Source organism: Medicago sativa, chromosome 2 (genome assembly GCF_051527215.1).
Source record: "Medicago sativa cultivar Bolivia chromosome 2, Bolivia_mono, whole genome shotgun sequence".
Classification (NCBI taxonomy): domain Eukaryota; kingdom Viridiplantae; phylum Streptophyta; class Magnoliopsida; order Fabales; family Fabaceae; genus Medicago; species Medicago sativa.
In genome coordinates this window covers 46950403-46975032 of record NC_140750.1, presented here as the reverse complement: position 1 = coordinate 46975032, position 24630 = coordinate 46950403, and the positions used below count along the sequence as shown (strand labels likewise).

Here is a 24630-nt window from a genome sequence, read left to right as displayed (position 1 = left end):
TTTCTATAGCTTTAAAGACTTAGTATGTAAAACTTAGGGATTTTGTAATATTTTTCTTATGCTTTTAAATTCTTACAAGACCATAGCATGTATCTAGGACAATGATGTAAAGGACAATGGACTCTAATGATGTACACCGACACAAGCACCGACACATGCACACACACATCACATGGTTACTTTAGATGTATGCTTAGGGAATGTATGTTTAGATGTATGCTTAGGAGTCGCGATACTTAGAAAAATTCTTTTTTCCAAAAATATGAACAATATCACTCAAATCATTTTCTAAATAAACTTTGGGACCAAAATCCCATTGATTTTCCTTTTATTTTCTTAAACAAAAAATCTTAACAAATTCTTAATCATACTTAGACTTTTTCGCAAAATAACTAATTCAACCTCACAATTTCACAATCTTATGCCCTTGAGGCCTCTCCCTCTCATTCTTCAAAATTCCAATTTTCAAACTTAAAATCAACCAACAAAAACAAAAACATTTTTTGGAAGAGAACTACGGTGGATTTGATCCCTTAAAAGGGTACGTAGGCAAGGAATCAAAATTCCTTCAATTCAAATAAAATAAAAATTCAAACACTTTCTTCTCCCTCCAATTCTTGACTTAGTAAACTCTTAGGTGTAAATATCATTTTCAAATAGCATTTAAAAATAAAGCGCGCGCGTAGAAATTAAAGACGGTTCCTATAGGATACTATAGTCGTTATGGGTGCCTAACTCCTTCCCATAGCGAAAACAACTCCCGGACCTCGATTCTCAAGGGTTTTGCTTATTTTTTCCCTTCCCAAGAAAAAATGAGATATCAAAGGTAAAAAAGGTTCAAACTTAATCAATGTTTGACACCCGAAAACCAAGATAAAACACAAGACCATTAGAAAGCTAACACAATTATCTAAAACTTTCATGTTTACACCTAAGGCCAATTCAAAACAGAAATGTGTGAAAAGACACAAGAACGCAAAAATCAAAGTCCTGACAGCACGCAAATGAAGGCACAACAAAGCAGTCACCCATGAGGGGCTGCCTTGCTGCGCTCAGGCGCTGGCAAGCTGCGCCCAGGCATGGGCAGGCAGTAGCTAGTGACCTGCGCTGCAGCTCTGTGCAGTCCTGGTTTTTCCCCGGTTTTACCATTTCGTCCGTAAAAACCTAACTGTTACCCCGATTCCAATTCCGTTTTTGCCTACGCATACTATTCGACAAATCCTATCATATTTTACTGAAAAATCATATTTTCAAATTTCCAAAACTGCTTATCCCAGAATCACTTATTTCCCAAAAACACTTAAAATCACTTTTTCTCAAAATCTCAATTTTCATCAACTCAACCCCAAAACTGGTTCTAATCATTGTACTATGAAAGTTCTAAGGTCTGAACACTGTTTTCCTACATCAATTCAACAGGTTTCCATCATCTAATCAACAATTTACAACTTCTAACCCTAATTCCCAAATTCTCACAAACTAAACCTACAACATGTAAGATGCAATTTCAGAATCACAGACTTAATATTACTGAAAGATCGTCTCACCCTTATCTTAGAAAGTAGAAATCGCAGCACTTGTAGGTCTTCTCCTCTTCTTTTGACTTTTTCTCCCTTTTTCACCAAAAACTGATCGTACGCGTTCTATGTCTTTCTAACCTAACTTCTCTTATTTATAACCCCTCATCTAATTTATCTTATTCCTCTTTCTACCACTAAACTTTCTAAATTCACAAAATAACCCCACAACTTAATATTTATTTTATTTTCGAATCTTATTTTATTAAACAATAAAATAAGTCACAACTTCTCATAAATTTCTCTAAAATCATATAAATCACATAAATCTCATATAAATCACGCCAATCATATAAATATGATCTAAAACTCATTAAAGTAATTAATTAATCAAAACGGGCGTTACAACTAAGCCTTTAATTGTGGAAAGATTTGATTTTATAAAGAAAAATTTGAACATGCACTTTGTGTCTGACTAAAATTTGCTTGCTCCTGAATAGAAATTTAGGTCCTGAAGTTGTTCAGAAGCTATGGTCCATCAGAAGCTCTTTATTGAGGTTCTGAGGAAAATGTGCTTCTGAAGATGACATCAGCATCTGAACTCCAGAAGCTGGGTTTTGTGCTCCTGAATAGTAGAGTTAGTGGAAACGCTGGAAGTTACTTTTTAGTAACACCTGTCTCACTAACTTGGCAGGTACTCTGAAAAACTCTAACGTGGCTTATGTGTACTGGTGTATAACGTAAGAGGGCAATGATGATTTTTAGCTTTGAATATACTATCACGCGCCCCCTATGTCATTAATGCTGTGTTTGTTTGTCCCCTACTGAATTGCAATCGTTTTTACTAAACACACTTAGACAAAAACACACACTACTCACTTCACTACCTACACTTTCCCTTTTCACTCTGTTCTCTGCGAAGCAAGTTCACCTTCCTCAATCAAAAACCCTAGAACCCTAAAAACCTTCTTCAACATCAATGGCATCCTTTAGTTTAGTTCAAGAAACATCTTCAAGTATGCAAGAAGCACCGGCCTATAAGATTAAAGGAAGAACCATATCTTTGGAAGAATGGGATCTTAAGATTCAAACAGAGAATCCGGTGGACTTCATCTCTCTTGCACATCATGGGTGAGACATCAGAAGCTATTTCGAAGCACAAGGTCTAATGGAATACTTCAATATGTTGAATGGCCCAACATACAAGGCATTAGTCAGGCACTTCTGGGTAAGAGCGCAAGTCTATGATAGAAATGCTGCTAAGATGGAAGAAACAGAGAAGGTGTTGATTGACCCTACTCTACAAGGAAAATCAAGGGAAGAAATGGGTCAGGAACCATTCAGATGCACTAAAATCAGGTCAAGCATCATGGGCATCCCAGTTTTCATCTCAGAAGAGATTATAGCCTTTGTCCTCAGAAGAGATTCAACAGGAAGCTTCAAAGGTGGGATAACCAACCCGAAGACCAGCCCTTGGAATGAAATTGTTAATCAATCCTTGTTCAACAGCACAAAGAAAGGTGCTTACAGTGATTTAAGCATGGAGAAAAAAAATGCTTCTGAAGATTCAGGATGAAAACTTGCTACCAAAAAGTGGTGGTAGTGATCAACCATCCTTGGAGCACAGGATTTTCCTTCACTACCTCATCACGAAGGAAAAAGCTAATGTGCCCAAGTACATTTTCAAGCATATGATTAAGGAACTAAGGGAAAGCCAGGAGAACAGAAGATGCTAGGTTCCCTATGGTAGGCTCATCTCAGAGATCCTTCATCAAGGATGGATCCTGAAAGCTCTCAGCATTGTCAACTTCTTCACTGATGAGCAACTGGATACTGAAACTAGCAAGGTCATCAATGGAAGAACACTCAAGAACATGAAACTGATTGAGGCCTTTACAAAGCTCAGCACAGACTTGAGTGAATCTGATGCAGTATCAAAATTGATGGAAGACTTTCCTCATATCTACAAGAAGGATCCTCTTGAAGTTCTGATGAACTATATCAAAGACCATTTTGCAACAACTGGCAAGAGGATCAGGCTTGAAGATGTGCCTGAAAACATGTATGGTCGTGCTCTGCCAGTAGCAAAGAGCAGAAAGTCAAAGAGGAAAGCAATCACTAAGGAAGAATATCTGAAAGATACTTCTGAAGAGCCTAAGCAGAAGAAGGCCAAGAAAGCTCAGAAGGAGAAGGCTTCTAATAAGGTGAATGTTGGTGGTTCTGGTGTGCCAACCATTCAGGAAGAGGTTCAGGAACTGGATGCTAATATAGTCCTAAACAAGAGAACCAGAAGTGGCAAAGCTGTTGCTTCTTCCCAAACTGCTCCTGATCAACTTTCAATCCCCAAGAAGAAAAGAAAGCAAGCCATCTGGAAGCTGAAATTGGCAGCACATGTGGAAGAAGAAGAAGAAGAGCAGATTGCAGCTGCAACTGAGTTGGTTACAAGGGAGGTGAAGAGAAAGAAGGCTGCAAATGATGCTACACTTCAGAAAGTGTTGGAGTTAGCAAAAGAGATTGAGGTTCCTGCATCCAGCTTTGCTAGAGAAGATGCAGTTACAGATGGTCAGGAGATTATAAAGGCTACTGAATATGTACAAGAGCTGGTAACTTCAGAAGCTGGAGGTTTGCTGATGGTAGCTGCAGAGGGAGTCCAGGAGGACAATGCTGATGCATCAGAAGCTGCTGTTCCTGAAGCTTCAAGAGGTAATCCTGATTCTCCACACACTTCTAATGTTATAGTAGTAGAATCAGTTTCATTTGTATCTTCCTCAGACTTAGATGATATGCCCATAGGCCAAGTTTACTCAACCATTCACAAAGGCCTTTCACCATCAACCAAACTCCATAAAAAGCCTGCTAAACACATCCCCTTTGAGCCTATGATCCCCAGTGTTGATGAAAGAATAGGCAATATGTCTGAAATGAGAAATAAGGTTTGTGAAAGACTACCCCCTAATCATCCTTTCCAACCACCTATGATTCAACCTTTAAATTTTATTCCTGCTGATGCAGATGTCATTGGTGAACATATAGGTTCTGAGTTTTCCAACCTTAATGCTGAATCATCATCACATCCCACTTCAACCAACCAACTCTCTAAAACATCAGTGTTAGAAACTCTGGTCAGTCACTATTCTGGTGAACTGCCAGGTGTTGAGACTAACCTACAGAGAGCCTCTGAAGTAGCTTCCATGGAAGTTGCTTTGGAAAGCCCCCAACAACAAGCACCAAATGCACAAATGGCCTCAATCACCCACTCTGATGTCCCTGTTCCTGAACAAGTTGGTTCTAAACATACTGGTTCTGAACAAATTGTTCCTGAACAAACTGTATCACTTTCTATCCCTTAAACCGTCAGTAAACCTGACTTTATGATCACATCAGAAGCTTCTGATGTTGAGGATGAGCAGTTAAACTCTTCCTCCACTGTGATTGTAAAGTCTGTTTCTGATCAACCCTCAACCAGCAATCAAACTTCAACTTCTACATTTGACCAACCTTCATCATCAAGCCTAGCTATCCAACCTATAACTCCTGCCAAACCAAATACCCAATCTCCACCCACATTGTTTCTTGATTCTACTATATTAGCAGATGTGTGTGAGAATATTGGTCAGGAGCTAATCAGTCTTATTCAAGCAAATGACTTGATTCACAATGACAGCTATGATAAGTTTTGGAAGAGGCTAAAAGAAAGAGTTGATTTTGTCATGAGTGAGCTCCAAAGGACTTGTATGGATGATCAAGACTCAGCTCAAAAAAAGTTTCAAGATTGGCTAAAGGGAGTTGATAGCAATCTGCAATAAGTTAAGATTTTAAGAACTTGGGTGCAAAATCCTCCATGCTTAAGAGGAAGGAATCCTACGGACTTCATTCCTACTGGTGTGCATCCCAAAGACTTGGACTTAACCTTCCTGAACAAGATTAATTTCAAATCAACATCTACTAGCCTGGACTTGTTACAAAGGAATGCTGACTTGGAAACAGAGAATAAGAAGCTGAAGAAAGAGCTCAGGGAACAGAAGCTGCTTCTACTGGAATACAAGTCATCTACAGAAGCAAAGTTAGAAGAAGCAAGAGAAGCAATGAGAGAAGCAAGAGTAAGAGAAGAGAAGAGAATCTGATCAGAAGTAATAAGGACTTCAAGAATGAAATGAAGCAACAACAAGAAGAGACAAACAAGATGCTTAAGCAGATGATGGAAATGTTTAACAAACAAGCCAACCAAGCCAACCCTTAGTTGCACACATTTTTTCTTGTTTAGTTTTAGTCTTAAGTTTCTTTGTTCAAATTTCTTGTGCTTCTGGCTTCAAATTTTTGCATATAATCATATTCTGCTTCTGAACAAGTTTTTGCGCTACTGATTAATGTTATGCTTCTGAACTCATTTGTTTTTGCTCTGATATATTTATTATGTTTTTAAAAAAAAAATTCTCACTATCTTTTTCCTATCTCTTTCTTTTTGTCTTTAGTTTTTATACTTTTTGTTGATGACAAAAGGGGGAGTAAATGTATAGTATTTATAGGCTCTGAGCCCCATTAATTTAATTTTAATCAAGTTAAATTAATAGGACTTTTTCTTATCTCCTAGTCTATTAATGTGAGATTATTCTGAGTGTTATTTCGTTCTTAAATAATGAATTTAATTAACATGAATAGAACTCAGGGGAGCTTACAAACCTCACCTTAAAGTACTATTAGACTCAGGGGGAGCTTACAAACCTCAAACCCTTATAGTCAACTTGTTAATTAGATTTACAACAATTGCACATTTTAAATACTAATGTTTGTCATCATCAAAAAGGGGGAGATTGTTTGAACAAAATGTGTTTAACGTTACCCTTTGAGAGTTTTGATGATAAGAAGGTATTAAAAATTGTCAATTGGATAAGCTAATATTTGTTCAAGTGTACAGGACCATAGACAAAAATTTGACATCTTAAATAGGTTCTGGAAGAACAAAAGAGAGCTAAGGAATCAACAAAAAGGAAGCTTGAAGCATCTGAAGAGAAGTGCTCCTGAAGTCAAAGTGCTCCTGAAGTGATGACGTCATCAGAAGCAAGTTCATCAGAAGCATCTCATCAGAAGCAAGATCACTAGAAGCTGAAGTTCATCAAGAGATGCAAGACTTAAAGCTTCAAAGGTTGTTCAATGGATTTAATCTCGTGTAAGCATTGCAGAAGACTGAAAGAGTGAAGCAACGGTCATTTTGAAAGGATTTGAAGGCATTGTATGCTTGTTCTTTAAAGAGCGTTGACAAAGTACAATTGTACGAAGTGTACAACCACTACCTCCACTACTCTGTTTTTGTCTCTGCTACAAGACAAGAAAAACAGCTCTGCCTGCAACGATGTTCCTTCACAATTGGAATGGATTTGAAATTGATCCTTCATAGGACAATAACCATATCAGGCAAAAGATTATTGGTGATTGATCAAAGCTTCAAACGACTCTATTTTGATGTGTTGGCAAATCACAACGTCTCTTTCACACCTCTATATAAAGGAGTGAAGACTTAGAGATTGGCAAGGACTTAACAACAATTTACAAGTGCCAAAACTCTGCTGAAATTGTTCTGCATTCAAAGTTCACTTAGAATTTCTTTTTCAAAGTTCATATCTTAGAAATTCTAGAGTCTTAAGAGTCTGTATCTGATTTGTATTGTGAACACCACTGATTGTATATCAAGTGTTCAACCTCAAACATTTTCTTTGTAATTCTGTTTGAATAGAAGTTTATTGCAGTTGTGCTTGAGCATTAGAAGTCTCTTGATTGTGTTCAGGAGCATAGGAAGTCTCTTGCAGTTGTGCTTGAGCAGTTTGAAGTCTTTTGCTAAGTTTAGTAGTGAGCAGTTGTAATCAGATATTACATTTTAGTGAACTCTCCTTGGAAGTGCAAGGGGGACAAGACTACTTCCGGTTTGTGGAAGGAACCTGTATAATTGCTTTGTGTCTTTCTTCTTTCTCTCTCTGTTTTTATCCGCTGCAAGTTAGTCCTGAACTTTACTTCAGAAGCAGAACTCTATCTACTCCTGATCAGTGTTTTCAGCTTAGGAGAAAACGAAGAAAAAGCAAACACAATTCAACCTCCCTTCTTGTGTTTTTCTCACCTTTATAGTAAAGACTGATAAATTATTGTGTTCTACATGATTTTTTTTAGGCTTAAATATGAAAATAATCCCTGCAAATATCTGACATTTTGGTTTTAGTTCCTGTAAAAATATTTTTTTGGTTTTAGTCCCTGCAAATATAAAAAATTTGGTTTTGGTCCTTGGTATTTTGTTTTAGTCCTTGTAAAATTGATTCATATTGGATTTGGTCTTTGTAATATATAGAATATTTGATTTTAGTCCCTCAAAACGAGGACTAAAATGAATATTATAGGGACCAATTTCAATATGAAATGATTTTACAAGGATTAAAACAAAATACCAAGGACTAAAACCAAATATTCTATATTTGCAGGGACTAAAACCAAAAAAATATTTTTATAGGGATTAAAACCAAAACGCCAGATATTTGCAAGGACCATTTCCATATTTAAGCCTTTTTTTAACCATGTTCTACATTATTTTTAATAGTCTCATTTCAAACATAAATGTCATTTTTTTAGAGGGAAAACATAAATGTCATTATATAGCTAAGATATTAATAACAAATTCTATTGATAAAAAAGGCTGTGTCAAAAAAATAAATATTATTGAAAAAAGATTTATTTCTTAAAAGACATTACAATCTTCAATTCTAAAAGATCACAACTCTAATGTTCAAAAAAACAAAAAAGATCACAACACTAGTTTGTTGTGTAATAGAAAAGAAAGAAAAAGAAAAAGAAAATAGAAAAAAAGAAATCCAATTATTTGTTACGTTGCCAGGATTCACTATCTTCCGTTTCCATGGCCACTTTCATTCTCTCCCACCCATTTCCTACAACTTGCACCACTTTCCGGCGACCAACCTCCGCCTTCAACATCCACAACTACTCTCCACTTCTTCTCCAGCCACCACGGAGACACCGTAAAAAAAATAACATTAAATGGGCCATTAATCTGAGCTTAGTTGAACAGAGTACACAAAAATCGAGTTTTGATTTGCAGCAACTTGTTGCGTTTCTTTACGACGATCTTCCTCACCTCTTTGATGATAAGGGTATTGATAAAAATGCTTATGATGAACGTGTCTTCTTTCGTGACCCAATTACTAAGCATGATGATTTGAGTGGTTATCTTTTCAACATTGCTCTTCTTAAGACAATCTTTAAGCCTCAGTTTCAGCTGCATTGGGCTAAACCGGTCTGTTTCTCTCTTTCCATCTTACGGTTTTTTTTATCGACTTATTTGAACTTATCTATTGACATAAATTAGAATAACTTTATAGAGACAACTTAGGACATATGTCCATGTTTTCAGCTTATTTGTATATAGGGTCTGTTTGGAAAGCACAATAAATAAATTAGTTTACATGGCACTAGTTAACATGATCCTAGTTTATAAGCTAGTTCAACCGTTATGTGTGCAAATCATTACAAATTCAATCAACTAGCTTATCTGCTATAAGCTCACCATTTTGTTACAAAAATAGCTTATACATAAGAATGTTAACCCGTTAATACTAGAAGTGGTTAATTATGTTGCTTATCCAAAACAAGTTTCAGCCTATTAACGTGTGTTGGACAGTGGGACACACTTAATGCTAGTGGTGTCCGTGCTTCAGAGATCATAAGTCTATATAATCTTATTTTAACAAGCTCCTATGATATTTTATAAAATCAACTTTGGACTTTTATGTAAAGATAGTTAAGTCATATTCATTTTTTCGGTTAGAGAAATAAATTTACCTATGCAGCACAAGCACTTCATATCAATGACATGTCCGGTGTACGACACGTGGACGTGGTAATGTTCGAAATCTACACGACACCAACATATGTGATTATTACATTCAATTACCTTGATCTTCATACAATATTTTAGGTGTCTATGTGTCACTGTCGTATTCGGTGTCCGTGTCTATATCTCATAGTAACTTAAACATAAAAATTTATTGTATAATTTTTTTTTAGTAGAACAAACGCTTATTTGATAAGCATTTAATTACATTGTTTAATAAAATTCACCGTAACTTTTTTATGTCTTGTTTGTTCAATTGGACTGATTGAGTTGCTATAGACAGGACCTTATGAAATAACTACAAGATGGACCATGGTTATGAAATTCATGCTGCTTCCATGGAAACCAGAATTGGTCTTTACAGGAACATCTGTTATGGGTGTTAACCCAGAAAATGGCAAGTTTTGTAGCCATGTGGTAAGTTCCAACTATCCAGTACTGGTGTTATCTATGGTTTTAAATTTTGGTTGCAGTCGGGTCATGATTTTTTCTATCATAGAAAAATGCAGTCAAATGCTGCTGATGCGACCTTAATTGCAGTAGGGTCAGATTGCAGACATATTAAAAACCTCGATGACTAGTGTTATCAATTAAATGAAGTGGTATTATGTCGGTAATTTAACTTCGTATTCCTCAATTTCCCAGGACTTTTGGGATTCACTAAAGAAAAATGACTATTTTTCATTTGAAGGTTTATTGGAAGTATTCAAACAGGTATCATTCTATTTTACTCTTGATGTATGCCTTTGGCATTTTTTTTCTTCTTTTGTAAGTCTTCCAAAATTTGCTGTGAGTTGTTACTATGAAGATTTGACATTTTTGCAGTTGAGGATTTACAAGACACCAGATTTGGAATCACCCAAATATCAAATATTAAAACGGACAGCAAATTATGAGGTCAACCTTCTCATTCATGAACATAGTGTTTTTTGTATTGATATAATTAAAATTTATCTTTGTTCTGCTATTCTGTTATGCAATGAAATTTTGCATGAATGCTCATATCAAAAGGTAAACTCTACCTTTGGTGATTGTGCCTTTATGAAAACTGCACCACAAACATATCAAAAGTTAACACAAAAGGATTAAAATCATTCTTTTAGCCACCATTATAAAACTACTTCAAGTCAAAAACAAAAGGATGTATCTTATATGGCTGAGTACGAGATTGAATTTTTAATGAATTCATTGTTTTTTTGATGGTATAACAGGTTAGACAGTATGATCCATTCGTAGTAGTAGAAACAAATGGAGACAAGCTATCTGGGAATACCGGCTTTAATGATGTTGCTGGGTAGGACTTTATACATCAAATAAATCTTTTGTTTATTTAATTTGTCGCTCTCTATTTCAGGTAATGCATACATGTTAAAAATGTTCATTCGCAGGTATATATTTGGAAAGAATTCCACAGCAGAGAAGATACCGATGACTACTCCTGTATTCACTCAAGCCATCGATATTGACTTGTCCAAAGTCTCAATCCAAATAGTTCTTCCATCAGACAAAGAAACAAAGAGGTATGTTTCTGAATTTCGCATGTTTTAAAAATTTGAACAACTTTGTTCCAAGAGATACATGTCTTGGCTTAGGACCTGTTTGTTTTCCATGTTTGTGCCTTGCACCTGCCTATATTTCTGATTTCCCGCTTCAGACAAATAAAGGGTTAGTTGCCTAGGGATGCAAGAATGAACAGTGTACTATGTTACCAAACATATGCTTAGTAAAGAAAGGAAGTTTTGTGGAAGAATTAGGGCATATCTTTAGTTGAATTAAGATCTGTGCTTACTGTGTAATCTTTTTGACAGTTTACCAAATCCTAATCAAGAAACAGTTAGCTTGAGAAAGGTAGAAGGAGGCATTGCTGCAGTAATAAAGTTTAGTGGAAAACCCATGGAGGATATTGTTCGCGAAAAGGAGAAAATTTTACGCTCCAATATCATTAAAGATGGTCTGAAACCTCAGCCTGGTTGTTTGCTTGCCCGTTACAATGATCCAGGTCGAACATGGTCCTTCATAATGGTATGCTGCGAAACCTTCTTGATTGTTGCCATTTGATTTTGAATATGCATGGTGCTTGCTCTATTTCTATAACAAAAAGAAAATGCTCGGCCAGAGCCTTGTTTTCTAAGGGGAGTGACTTGTGTTCTTGATGTGTTCTCAATTTTGTGCAATAAGCCAAGATCTTACAGTATGTTGTTCCTTAGAGACTAATAAAAAAAAGGGCAGCCCGGGTCCTGGAAAGGCTCCCACCAATTGGTGTATTGTACGCAGCCTTACACTGTTTTTTGCAACAAGCCAAGATCTTACAGTATGTTGTTCCTTAGAGACTAGTAAAAAAAAGGGCAGCCCGGGTCCTGGAAAGGCTCCCACCAATTGGTGTATTGTACGCAGCCTTACACTTACACAATAGTCTGTTTTCAAGACTTTCAAGACTTGAACCCGTGACCTTTCAGTCACTTGACAACAACTTTACCGTTACGCCAAGGCTCCCCATTAGAGATTAGTATTCATGTTTAAAGTATTTTATAGTACTTTTAAGTTTAGTAGAAGTGATTCCCTGATAGATGGGTTAGAGCAGAAAATTAGTTTGCCAAGATTAATTTGCAGTAGTTTATAAATATGAAATTAAAATAATGTAAAACACTAGCCTAATTATTTTATATGGTTAAAGGGTTATTCTCCAGACAGACCACTTGTGATCAGTCCTACTTGTTGAACCTAACCTAACAATTCTAGACAAGATGGATCTCTGTCCAAACTACTTCTTACATGCATGCCTCTTGATGGATTTGAAGTTCCATTATGGTTTAGTTTTTCTACTATATGCATTGTTCAATTTATATTCGTCAGCTATTAGTTCCCTCTTAATTCTTTAATGTAATGCTGCCTATGGATTTTCTTAGAATTTGGGTTGGGCCTGACTCAGCTCCTATAAAATCGGCTTGTAGAGTGAGGGATGTCTCCAGCTTATATAGTAATTTTAAGGTCTTCATCAAATGTTAGACTCTTGACAGATTTTAATCCCCAATTATAATTGTCCCACGGGAGATATGGATATTTATTTGATGAGTTTTGTTGCCTCAATTTGATATTTGTCTGCTTAAGCACTGACATTTGCTTCATTTGTCTTGTGGTTTATGACATTGAAGAGGAATGAAGTGCTCATTTGGCTAGATGACTTCTCATTGGATTAGCATTAACAATGAAGTACTCATTGCTGCTCTTTTTCAACACTCCAGTCAGTAAAAAAATTCATCTTAAAAGTCATTTTCCCACACACCAAGTTTATCCATATTGATGTCATTCTCTGTTGTCTGACTGATCATATAAAATGTAATATTATAAATTATCTTCAGATACAAGGAGTGATGTTTGGAGCCAAAAATAGTAGGCATGTAAAAAGACATATTAGCAAATAAGGTGCATGGTCATTAGGTGCCACTCATCAAATTGTAAAAAAATAATAGTGTACACTGTACAGTAGGCTTTCACTTATTCTTTAGCATTAGCAGTTCATATATGACATATTCATACAAGGACAGAATAATTGTCTGCCTCCACATTATATTTTTGCAGTGTATACAATTTTAAGGACAAAATAAGTCTTTAAATGAGCATATCCGGCCAAAAAGCTTATTGACCATCAAAAGTGTAAACTGATTCATTCAAAAATCAAATCTGAAGCTTCTGCAAAATCACAAGAAGCTTAAAATGATCATGTCTGAAGTTAGCAATGGCACATAAAAAGTTATCTAACTTTGCAACAACTTTTGTCAAAATAAAAGAATGTGTATTACATTCCTAAATTTGCAACCGCTATCAAAGGCTTAATTTTGTGAAGGACCAAGAATCCAATTAATGAACACGTTGAGTTCAGAGTCCTGCACTTGATGAGATATGACCTAAAAATGACCTAAAAATAAGTTGAGCTAATTGCAATGTGGCTGCACAATATTCAATTACACATTGAGCGATGCTCACACCATAAGCCTAAATCCATAACCCCATTGTAGATTTGCTTGTGGCAGAACGGCTCCAACAACTTCTCTTCTTGTTATATAAACATCAACTCTCTAATCTCAACTCAGACATAACACAAACAATAAAACAGGTTGTTAGTTGACTAAGATTAATTAATCAAATGTCTGCTCCAAATCTTTGTTTAGTTTGAGCCTCTCAATCAAAGAGATGACTTCGTAGTTAGTAAGCAAAGGATAATTATCACTGGCGGAGTCAAAAGATAAAGTTCGGGTGCACCGCTAAAATAAACTATAGTATATAATTCTAAAATTAAAATTGTAATGAACATTAAGCATGAAGTTGAAGTGGCGGAGTTTGACTAAAGAGTTCGAGTAGGTACTTTAAAAAAAATGAATTACATATTTTACCACAGTTATAAATTATGAAACTGTTATGTTTTTTTATAGTACACCTGTTAATTAGGGGGATTTTCAGTTGACAGGACAATATAAGGGAGGTTTGAAACCACCGCAAATTAGAAAGGTATCCGCTAACTAGTCAAGTATAAGCATGACAAAAATTAAGTATGCCACTTTTGGAACCGTTGCAAACTAAAACCGTTGAAAATTTGTTTAAAATCTCGCAAAATAAACCTATGAATTTTAATTTTTCCAAGTAGGCCACTACATCACTCTGCGGGAATTTGGATCAGCCGAAAACTACAATTGTTACAAAATTGTTTAAAATCTCACAAAATAGACATATGATTATTAGTTTTTTTAATTTGCATAAGCATTATGGTAATGAGAAGTGTGGTTGACTGTTAATTTATATAAGAACCTATGTACTTTTGGAAATTGAGAAGTGCCACATCATCTTCACCATTGTATACTTTGTTCTTCATATGTTCATCATCTTCAATCATCATCATCATTTTTTTTCATCAAACCCATCAAATTCAAATTAAAGCACTAAGTCTTAGTGTCTCAAATCAAAACCTAGAAATCACCAACCCTATAGAAAAATTGGGAAAGGTATTTATACCTAAAAGGCGCATTTCAAATGCCCTAGGCGCATTCTGTCTCTCTTCCGGGCTCAATCTCTGATTTTATGTCGTTTTTAGGTCTTCGTCTTCAAATAACTTGTCTCGGTACTTTGGGAACAGAATTCCTCCCACTTGTAAGTCTTCTGAGGCCTCTTGAATCTTTATTCTTTGCTCTTGAATCTTCACAATTCTTCAGTTGTTCTTGATTTGTCGATTTGCATGATTTCTTCATGAATTACTTCAAAAACCCCCCTTAAATTGCTATGTTTCGGGAAAACTAGAATTAAAGACTCAAATATAGAAAACATTACAAAAGTCCCGAAATCATAGGCAATCGTTCTAATACTCCTCCTTTATGCTGCTATTTCCTACTAAAAAATACTTAAAAACATGCTAAGAATAATGTAAGATGACCTGTCATCAACAGTCAACATTAGTCGAGTCGCGCTCCTATACGATGAAGTGCAGAGGAAATACCTTGTCTTTCCTTGAAGGCGAGGATAATTGGTTAATAAGTCGTCCTGCATTGGGTCGTTGATATGGGTTGAGGCCTAGTTCGAAACAAAATTCGAGTTTTATTTTTTTATAAAACTTATTTTTTAAACATAGCTCAAATTACATGAACGATTTGAGGTATTATCCCTTTCTTTAATTTATATTTTGCAATGGAAACGAAAATTAATCATACACTAAAATAAAGGTAAGGAATCATACACCATTGTGCAAATTTATAACGATACCGAAAGCCCTAATTATCGTGAGAGATGAGAGGAGTGATTAATAGTTGTTAGATTGAAATTAACATCTAGTTCAATTTTAAAAGTTGCGCTGCACGTGAACCTCTTTCTTCAACGCATGCCGCATTCCTTTTTTCATCTATCATGCTACAATCAACCTATCACCTGACATACACACATTGTACATCTTCCTCATGCTCACCGTTAGTATGCAGATTTTTCTTAAAAGGTATTGAAATATAACCAAAGCTTGATGCATAAACCAGAAATTGATTGAATTGATTTTAGATGAAAAATAATAATCAGAAGTTAAAAGCTAAACTCAATGATTTAAAAGCTTTAAAAGCTAAACTCAATGAGAGTTGTTGATTTTAAACTAACGGTTATAAATACTCATCTCTTATGATAACTAATGCTCTCATTTGATAAACCATCATATATATATATATATATATATATATATATATATATATATATATATATATATATGTATATATATATATATATAGGGATTTGCTAAAACACACCCACTAGTTTTTATGTGGGAGTGTTTTAGCAAGCTACACCTTAAGGTGTATTTAACTACTTTTTAGTTATAACTTGCTAAAACACACCTTCTAAAAAATAAGTGGGTGTATTCTAGCAAATGCCTATAGGAGTTGCTAACATACACCCACTTATTTTTTAGAAGGAGTGTTTTAGCAACATTCACCTTAAGGTGTATTTAACAACTTTTTAGTTATATCTTTGCTAAAACACACCTTAATAAAAATTAGTGGGTGTATCCTAGCAAACCCCATATATATATATATATATGTATGTATATATATATATGTATATGTATATATATATATATGTATATGTATATATATATATATATATATATATATATATATATATATATATATATGTGTGTTTTTTTTTTTACGGCTAAACTAGTCCATTCAAATTGGCATCAAGAATAATTGAACTTGAGACCTTAAAGAAGAACACACTCCATAATCTCAAATCAACATCACACGGGTTTATATATATAGGTTGTTAAAAAAATTAAAGGACAACTAATCATGGGTCACCACTCCTTCTCTCCGCATGTGCATTTATTTGAGTATTATTGACCAATAACAAAATACTACCTCCGTCCCTAATTATAAGACCCTTTTGAAAAAATAATTTGTCCTTTTTTATAAGATCCCTTTGATATTTCCAAGTATATTAATTATTTCTTTACCAACATACCCTTATTTATTTTGCATTTTTTCTTGAATCAACAATAAATACTCCCTCCGTTTCACAATACTTGTCCATTTTGGAGAATTATTTTGTTTCATTTTACTTGTCCCTTTCAAGTTTCACTGCAACATTAATTATTGGTTTATCAATAATACCCTTACTTATTTATTGTAGAGAGAGAAATAATAGAATGAAATAATAAATGAGTAAGGGTATTATAGAAAAAACACAAAGAATTTCATCAAAAATGACAACATTTATTTGATTCCTTGGTATGTGTAATTTCTTCAAAATGGACAAGTGTTGTGAAACGGAGGGAGTATTATATTGAAAACATAAATTAACTCTCTCTCTCTCTTAAGGATAAAATTGTAAAAACAATAGTAATTATATACAAATTTAATACTACGCCCAACTTTCTTAATCTCCGCAATTTTGGCAAAAGGCTCCTATATTTAGGGACGGAGGTAGTATAAATAATAATTTTGCAATGCCGTTCTAGTTTTTCATATCTATTCAAGGTAAACAAAATGTCGTATCCAAACCTATCTCTTAAATACACTAAATTCATCAAAATAATCAAATAATAAATATAGAGAATCCATTTCCCAAAGCATAAGATGTTGTTAAGAAAATTAAAAGGTAAGAAAAATGTAAATTGAAGCCTGAAATAAATCATATGAGTAACAATATAATGAAATAAAAATATAATTATAGGTATTCACCAAAAAAATAAAAATAATTATAGGCTTCAAAGTAACAATTATTTGTGATATGCCTATATCATGTTAGGGAATAACTTCAAAATTACGGGTTTGGAGGAAAATGTGATATGCCTAAATTGGAGGTTAGGGAATAACTTCAAAGTTAAGAGAATAAGACATTCTAAATAAAATTATTTGTTCTCTTATGTCCTCCCATTAATACCAAAAGTTATAACTGCAACGTTTATGAAATTAGAAAAAGAAAAATAAATAATAAAATCAAGGAAAAAGCTATGTATAGCGAAAAAATATCTCACGACGGCATCCCGACATGTATTAAATTTGTGTTCGCTTTATATAGCAAAGCTCTAAAATCAATTATTAGGTGCGACCACAATGATTAAACATTAAAGCATTGAATATACCAGTAGCATATGCCATATTACATGTATCATTTGCTAGTGAAATAACTCATTCTTCCATTCAAAGCGTTTGTGCATTATCTCTGATCCAATACTCATACAATCAGTTGCGTGATTTGAAACATTTACAATAGCGGTGGATACACTGAACAACATAAGGATACTCGCACTCATCATCGCTTGCACAAACAAAATCTTTATTACACTCAAAAAGTGCTGTAATGGAAACAAAGATAAAATAATATTGTTAAAATGAGACAAATGATTGTGTATGAACTACAAAGTAAAGAAGAAAATTGGAAAAACATAAAAACATATTACCTTCAACATTCCTTGTAGTAACAAATAGGAAAAGAAATAGAAACATTGCATAAATAAACTTTAGAATTGCAGCCATGTTTTCCCCTCTTTATAGGTAGCAAATAGAATAAAATTTTATCACTTTATAGTGTGTAAACCTCATACTTTCCTAAAAACAATTAAATTTTTCCACATGTATGGAGTAGTAAAAAACCCTTCCTATAATAATAAAAATTGTTATTAAATGTCTCTTTAATAAATCAATGTGTTTTCTTTGTCCTGTTAGCACCTTCGTAAGGTAACTAAAAAAAATGGTCTAATCACAAGAAATCATAATTTTTAACCAACTTTTCATAGTATTTTTTAACATTTAAAGATAGGAAAGGGAAAAAAATGTGAAAACAAACTTATTGGACCACAACAAAGTTATATGTCTGAATAATGCACCAGTGGGATTAAAACATATTTATTGAGAAAGTTGAATATGTATTGTAGGATCAATTTTTTTTTCTTCCATATATTTGTTGGATCCGAAGAGTCAACGTGTACAAGATTTTATAATTGCATATGCTTTATTTTAGTTTCTCATTCGCTTAAATTCTATGATTGGGGACGAAAATAATAAAAAGAGAAAAATGGAAAACACACTATGCAGGGTTTCCTAGATTGAGCGTCGTATCATTGCAATTCCATTAATTTCAATTTGTCGTAACAATTCAACATCAGTGTTGTTCAATTTGCCACGATCAGATTTCTTTCTATTTCAGTGGTTGATACATTTCTTGGATTTAATAACGTGGTTGCCTTTTTAAAAAAGTGATCACCTAAAAGTCTTTGAACACCAAATAGCTATTACCTTGTACGTATCAAACACAACCAATTGGGTTTGAGATTGGTATTAGCCACATTGTCTACTCCTTGTGATCATCAATTTGTAAAATTTGTGTAGTGTTCAGTGCAATCATATTGGTGTACCATTCGGTGTTTTTGTGCCGGTAGCTTCAGTGTTTTTTCACGGTCCATGCATGGCGTTCACATGACCTTGACCATGCGTGGCTGCTAATCTGTCACAATCGCCACAACAACAACAACAACTCTATTTTCTTAGGCCCTAACAGTCACAAATTCCACAACTACTTCGGATCCTCTTCCGCAACCAGTCATTCGAGGTGAATCTTAGGTACCAAAATAACACAGGCTGCATATGTCAAAGGTGTTAGTCTTTCAAATTGTATTTGCTCAGACAACTTGTTATAAACAGGAGGGATAAGCCTTACACCACAAAGGATCTCATTGCAAATATTATGAAACAACGGAAAATGACGTGCAATGGAAAATATTATCGCTCAACAGGGGATACTAAGAGTTCTCGTTTGCATCATTTGAGGATTTACGTTCAGTTTGGGCATTGGAAACGATTAACTTGAAACCGGGAATTCTTCGTCTATTTGAGTGGATAAGGATTTTAATGTTTCTATGCAGTGTCAGACACTTGCTCAAGTATGGATATGGTTAATGGAGTTGCCCCAATAATATTGGATGGATCGAACATTGTGCGAAATTGTGGGTGCAATCGAAACTCCCTTGATCATTGATAACGTCAAAAAAACTGAGTGTTTGGACATTATTTACATTTTTTTAGTGGATATGGACCTTTCCGTAATATTTTTTTAAGAAATTATGGTGGAGAGAGAAGATTTTTCTTTTCATGTGGAGGTAGTTTATGGGTGGCTTCATGACTTCTGTTTGAAATGCAAAAATATTAGACATAATGTTACTGCTTGTTGTTGGTTGCACCTTCAGCAAACGGACAAGGCTGATAGAGATAGAACTGACAATAGTTACAAAGGAAAGAAACCGAAGAAGAATATGAAGCAATCATCCCAGGCATAGAAAGAAAAAAGATAAACCTCCGTCTAGTATTGGTTCTTCCAAAGCATTTGAGATCGGTTTATGAAAATTGAGTTCAGCAAGTCGAAAGGGATATTATAACTGAAACTAATGATGCACAACCTCCTACAGATGATGCTCAACCATCTTTAGTAAATGAGGAACAAGGTAGCGAGGCCGCTCAACAAGGTTTAGATGAAACACATCGTTTCATTTAGAGTTACATTATATCACATATGAGATCATTACAACAAAAATAACGAGCATATTTCAATTTTTTAATGGGTACCTGTACAAATTTAGATACAACAAATATTGTCCCAAATGCTACTTTAGAAGCCTCGGTTGAAGCTCCTATTGATCATTCATCATCGACTGCAGCTACAATTCTTATTATCCTGGCTCCATTGAAGGGACTTGATCTTGTTCATAAGTATTTAATTCAAGGTAAAGATGATGAGGTCTTTTTTACGTCATACCTAACAAAGTGTCAGAGGACGAAAACCACAAAGAATGCCTATAAAACCTGGTCTAGGGGTCCTTCTCCAGACCCGACGGGTTTCTGAGCTACACCTTTTTCCTTTAAGGCCACTTATATTTTTCTTTTCTTTTTTTCTTTTTTTCTTATTTTGTCTTGTTTTTGTTCTTTAAGGGTTTTGGTTCTGCTCTCCCTCTTGTATATATTTTTCTCTATGTTTTGATATATTTATGAGTAGTGGCAGTGTAAGGGTTTCTCGAGAAGGCCAACGGTGTTGGGATTTCCCAGACTCTCCTTGCTGTTTAAACTCGCTCTTGGCTTATCGGAAAAAAAAAATGTTAATTTTTAGGATCAAAATTAGAGTGCAAAGTCATCATATGCTACCTAAGATGGCTCAACTATGTCGGCACCCCTTGTGTATCACCTATCATCTACAATACTTGAATCATTTTTAGTCATGAAATTAGGAAAAAAACAAGATCCTTGTGGACTAGGTCAATACCCATGTGAACATATCCTTCTTATACCTCTCTATCAGGGGAACAACATTAGTTTGAGTTCGATGAGCCTCATTGAGAATTGATGAAGGGTTCCTTCAATATAAAGCTCTGTGTTCTTCTCATATTGATTTTTGACTTCATTCTGAAGAGCCTTACATTTTGCCTCCAGCTTACTACTCCGCTCCTCTAGAAACTCCTTCTTGCTTTCAAGGGTGTAAACCTTTTCTGCAAGGTTTTCTTTTGCCTTTGTCAACATGTCCTTCTCGATGATAAGGTCCCTAACGCATTTCTCAGAACCTATTAAGAGATCCCCCAAATACTAGGAGCGACCCTCAAACTCAACCAATTATGCATTCAACCTCTTCGCTTTGGCCTCAGCCTCATCCTGGGCCAATTTTGCATTCTTCTTCTTGCCCTCAACTGAAGACTTGACTTCTTCCAGAGCTTTCTTATGGGATCCATCGATGTCCTCCATAGCTTAATTGTTTTTTTTTCCTTATCTTCTTAAATTTAGCATTATTTGAAGAAGCCACAATCAAAAAGCCGATCACCTGAAACACCTTGTTCAAGACTTTGGCAATCATTTGGCATTTGGCGACAATCTCAACCTTGGAAACTAAAATTTTCGTTCACGCATGACAGATGTTAGACACAATGTCCAAGACAAAGTGTATAACGTACAAATAATAGTTTATACTTTTAAGCTCATATGAGAAAGAAAAAAGAATGTGCTTGGTAAGAATATAGGGCCTAAAAACATCTTTAACCCTAAAACAAGCGCCTGGATATGGAGCGGGTGGGGGAGAAATATAAAGTCACTTGAAGCTTTAAAAGTTAAACTCAATGAGAGTTGTTGATTTTAATCTAACGGTTATTAAATACTCAGCTCATCTCTCATGATAACTAATGCTCGCATTTGATAAATCATATATATATATATATATATATATATATATATATATATATAGGTTTTTTTTTGTTTCTTTATGGCTAAATTAGTCCATTCAAATTAGCATCAAAAATAATTGAACTTAAGACCTTAAAGAAGAACACACTCCATGGTCTCAAACCAACACCACAGACCAACCCAAGTGAATTTATATATAGGTTGTTAAAAAAATTAAAGGACAACTAATTGTGGGTCACCATTCTTTCTCTCCGCGTGTGCATTTTTTTTGGTTACAAGAAAGTTTAGGTGGGTTCGGCTCCGGTCACCACCAGGGTCAGGGCACGCCTCCGGGTCCAAAGGGCACTTATAGAGGTACTTACAGATCACCCACCAACACTGCCCTCACATCGGCAGAGGGAATCGAACACACAACCTTCTGCAAGGAAGTGACCCGTTCCTTACCAACTGAGCCAACGTGTGTTGGTGCGTGTGCATTTATTTGAGTATTATTGATGAATAACAAAATATAAATAATAATTTTGCAACGCCGTTCTAGTTTTTCACATCTTTTAAAGGGTAAACAAAATGTTGGATGCAAACCTATCCCTTAAGGTGGCGGATCACATGGGAAGGGACAATCCCTTCCCACCATGGGAAAGTTTTTTTTTGTGGTTAGATTAAAGAGGAACATAGATTTTATGATGGTCTGCTCACACTATATCATCCACCACCATTCTCTCCCCTACACTCACCACCACCACCACCGTATTCCTTCATCTCTCCATCAATGGTTCCGGTGCGGCGAAGAAAGCCACCTCAAGAAGCAGCAAAGCCGGACTTCAATTCGACGTTGGCCGTATGGCTCGTTCATGAATATCTCATCGCCGAGGTTCCATTCCATTCATCTAAAATCTCAGATCTATTATTTTTTTTGTATACAAAGTTTTTTCTCTTGTTTGCTTGCTGTCACCGTCTTTGATGCCATGGACAATCTCTTCTTCATGTTCAGTTGGCAATTGAATATTAATGGTATCATTTAATTAATTAAGTAATTAGAGGAAACATATGAAATAAATCAAAAAAGAGGGGATATGCAGAGAGCCATAGACACATGTTTAAGCAAGAGGAGAGATCCAAAATGTGACAGATGCAGCGAGGCTGCGAGCATAACAAGATAGGAACGGTGTAAATTGTGTTTTTGCGGCTAAATAGCCTCACAAAAGCTATGGAGATCGCAGAGTAGCAGAAGAAGCTTAACGCACACCCGTTTCTCATTTTTTTGTGATTAGTGGCTGGAAATGCTGCAAGAAGACAAGAATTGTGCCAAGGCATATTCAATTGACTGTCAGAAACGATGAAGAATTGAGCAAGCTTCTTGGTGATGTTACTATTGCTAATGGTGGTGTTATGCCCAATATTCACAACCTGTTGCTTCTTGAAACAGTATTGTTGTTGTGTTTAGATTGAATATGAGATTGAAATAGAATTTGTGTTTTGTTTTGGATCTATGAACACAATTTTTTCTGAACAAAAGATGCAATTGGGAAGGGAAGAAGGAGATTTGGGACGGTGGATTATATGTGTTGCTGGTGGGGAATGAGTGAGGATGGAGGAAAGAGAAGAATGGTGAAAGATATTGTGTTGAGTGTCTAAAATAAAACTATGTACTTCATTTAATCTAACCACAAAAAAAAACTTTCCCATGGTGGGAAGGGATTGTCCCTTCCCATGTGATCCGCCACCATCTCTTAAATACACTAAAGTCATCAAAATAATCAAATAATAAATATAGAGAATCCATTTCCCAAAGCCTAAGATGTTGATAAGAAAATTAAATGGTAAGAAAATGTAAATTGAAGCCTGAAATAAATCATAAAAGTATCAATATAATGAAATAAAAATATAATTATAAGTATTCACGTAAAACAAATATAGTTATAGGCTTCAATGTAACAATTATCTGTTGGGTTGGAGGAAAATGTGATACGCCTAAATTGGAGGTTAGGGAATAACTTCAAAGTTAAGAGAGAAAAATACACTCTAAATAAAATCATTTGTTGTCTTATGTCATCTCATTAATACGATCTTATAGTACAAAAGTTATAACTGCAACATTTATGAAATTAGAAAAAGAAAAACAAATAATAAAATCAATTATTAGGTGCCACCACAATGATAACACAATAGATCTCGGAATATACTAGTAGCAGATGCCATATTGCATGTATCATTTGCTAGTGAAATAAGTCATTCATCCATTAAGTGCATTTGTGCAGTATCTTTGATCAGGTATACTTTGAATAACTTCTGTGATAAGAAATACATTTACAAACGCTGTTGATACACTGAAAAATATCAGGATGCACACACTCATCATCGCTTGCACCAACAAAATCTTTTTTACACCCAAAAAGTGTAGTAGTGAAAAAACAGATAAAATCATATTGTTAAAATGAGACAAAAGATTGTGTACGAAATATAAAGTAAAGAAGAAGATTTGAAAAACGTGAAAATAATTACCTTCAACATTTGTTGTAGTAAGAAATAGGACAAAAAATAGAAACACCGCATTAATAAACTTCTTTAGAATTGCAGTCATGTTTTTCCCACCTTGTATGTAACAAATAGAATAAAATTTGATCACTTTATAGTGTATAAATCTCATTCTCTCTTAAAAACAATTAAATTCTTTCGAACATATGTATAGTGTATAAATCTCATTCTCTCTTAAAAACAATTAAATTCTTTCGAACATATGGAGTGGTAAAAAAACCCTTCCAATAATAAAAAATCAATGTGTTTTGTTTGTCCTTTTAACATCTTGGTAAGGTAACATTAAAAAAAAATGGTCTAATCATACGAAATCATAATTTTTAACCAACGTTTCATTGTATTTTTAACTTGGAAAATGCTAGATATCAAGAATGGATTTTCTTGATGAATTCAAGAATGACATGGCAGAATAATCACCCTTAGATTTTAATCTTATTTATTAAAGTTTCATAAAAAAAATATATATAACACCCACCACCCCATGATTTCCGGGCAGGCTGAGATTTTATTG

General features: G+C 34.7%; 2 protein-coding genes and 2 long non-coding RNA genes across 4 annotated transcripts; 2 read left to right on the top strand and 2 right to left on the bottom strand.

Moving 5' to 3' along the window:
• The first annotated feature begins 2685 nt into the window (after positions 1-2685).
• On the top strand, positions 2686-3093 carry LOC146946950 (uncharacterized). The gene has a single exon (XM_085748340.1). The coding sequence runs from the start codon at positions 2686-2688 to the stop codon at positions 3091-3093; it is 408 nt and encodes a 135-aa protein (XP_085604466.1).
• Positions 3094-8386: 5293 nt separating this feature from the next.
• HBP5 (SOUL heme-binding family protein) lies at positions 8387-12968 on the top strand. The gene is made up of 8 exons (XM_085744736.1): positions 8387-8808; positions 9685-9822; positions 10051-10119; positions 10231-10302; positions 10617-10699; positions 10794-10925; positions 11214-11427; positions 12558-12968. The coding sequence occupies exons 1-8, from the start codon at positions 8413-8415 to the stop codon at positions 12600-12602; spliced, it is 1149 nt and encodes a 382-aa protein (XP_085600862.1). The 5' UTR covers positions 8387-8412; the 3' UTR covers positions 12603-12968.
• A 4516-nt stretch (positions 12969-17484) lies between these two features.
• On the bottom strand, positions 17485-17968 carry LOC146946948 (uncharacterized). The gene is made up of 2 exons (XR_015026869.1): positions 17831-17968; positions 17485-17725 (listed from the first exon to the last, which is right to left on the bottom strand). It is a non-coding gene; the product is annotated as an uncharacterized LOC146946948 (long non-coding RNA).
• A 5771-nt stretch (positions 17969-23739) lies between these two features.
• Positions 23740-24222, bottom strand: LOC146946947 (uncharacterized). Its single transcript, XR_015026868.1, has 2 exons — positions 24087-24222; positions 23740-23961 (listed from the first exon to the last, which is right to left on the bottom strand). It is a non-coding gene; the product is annotated as an uncharacterized LOC146946947 (long non-coding RNA).
• Positions 24223-24630: the final 408 nt, after the last annotated feature.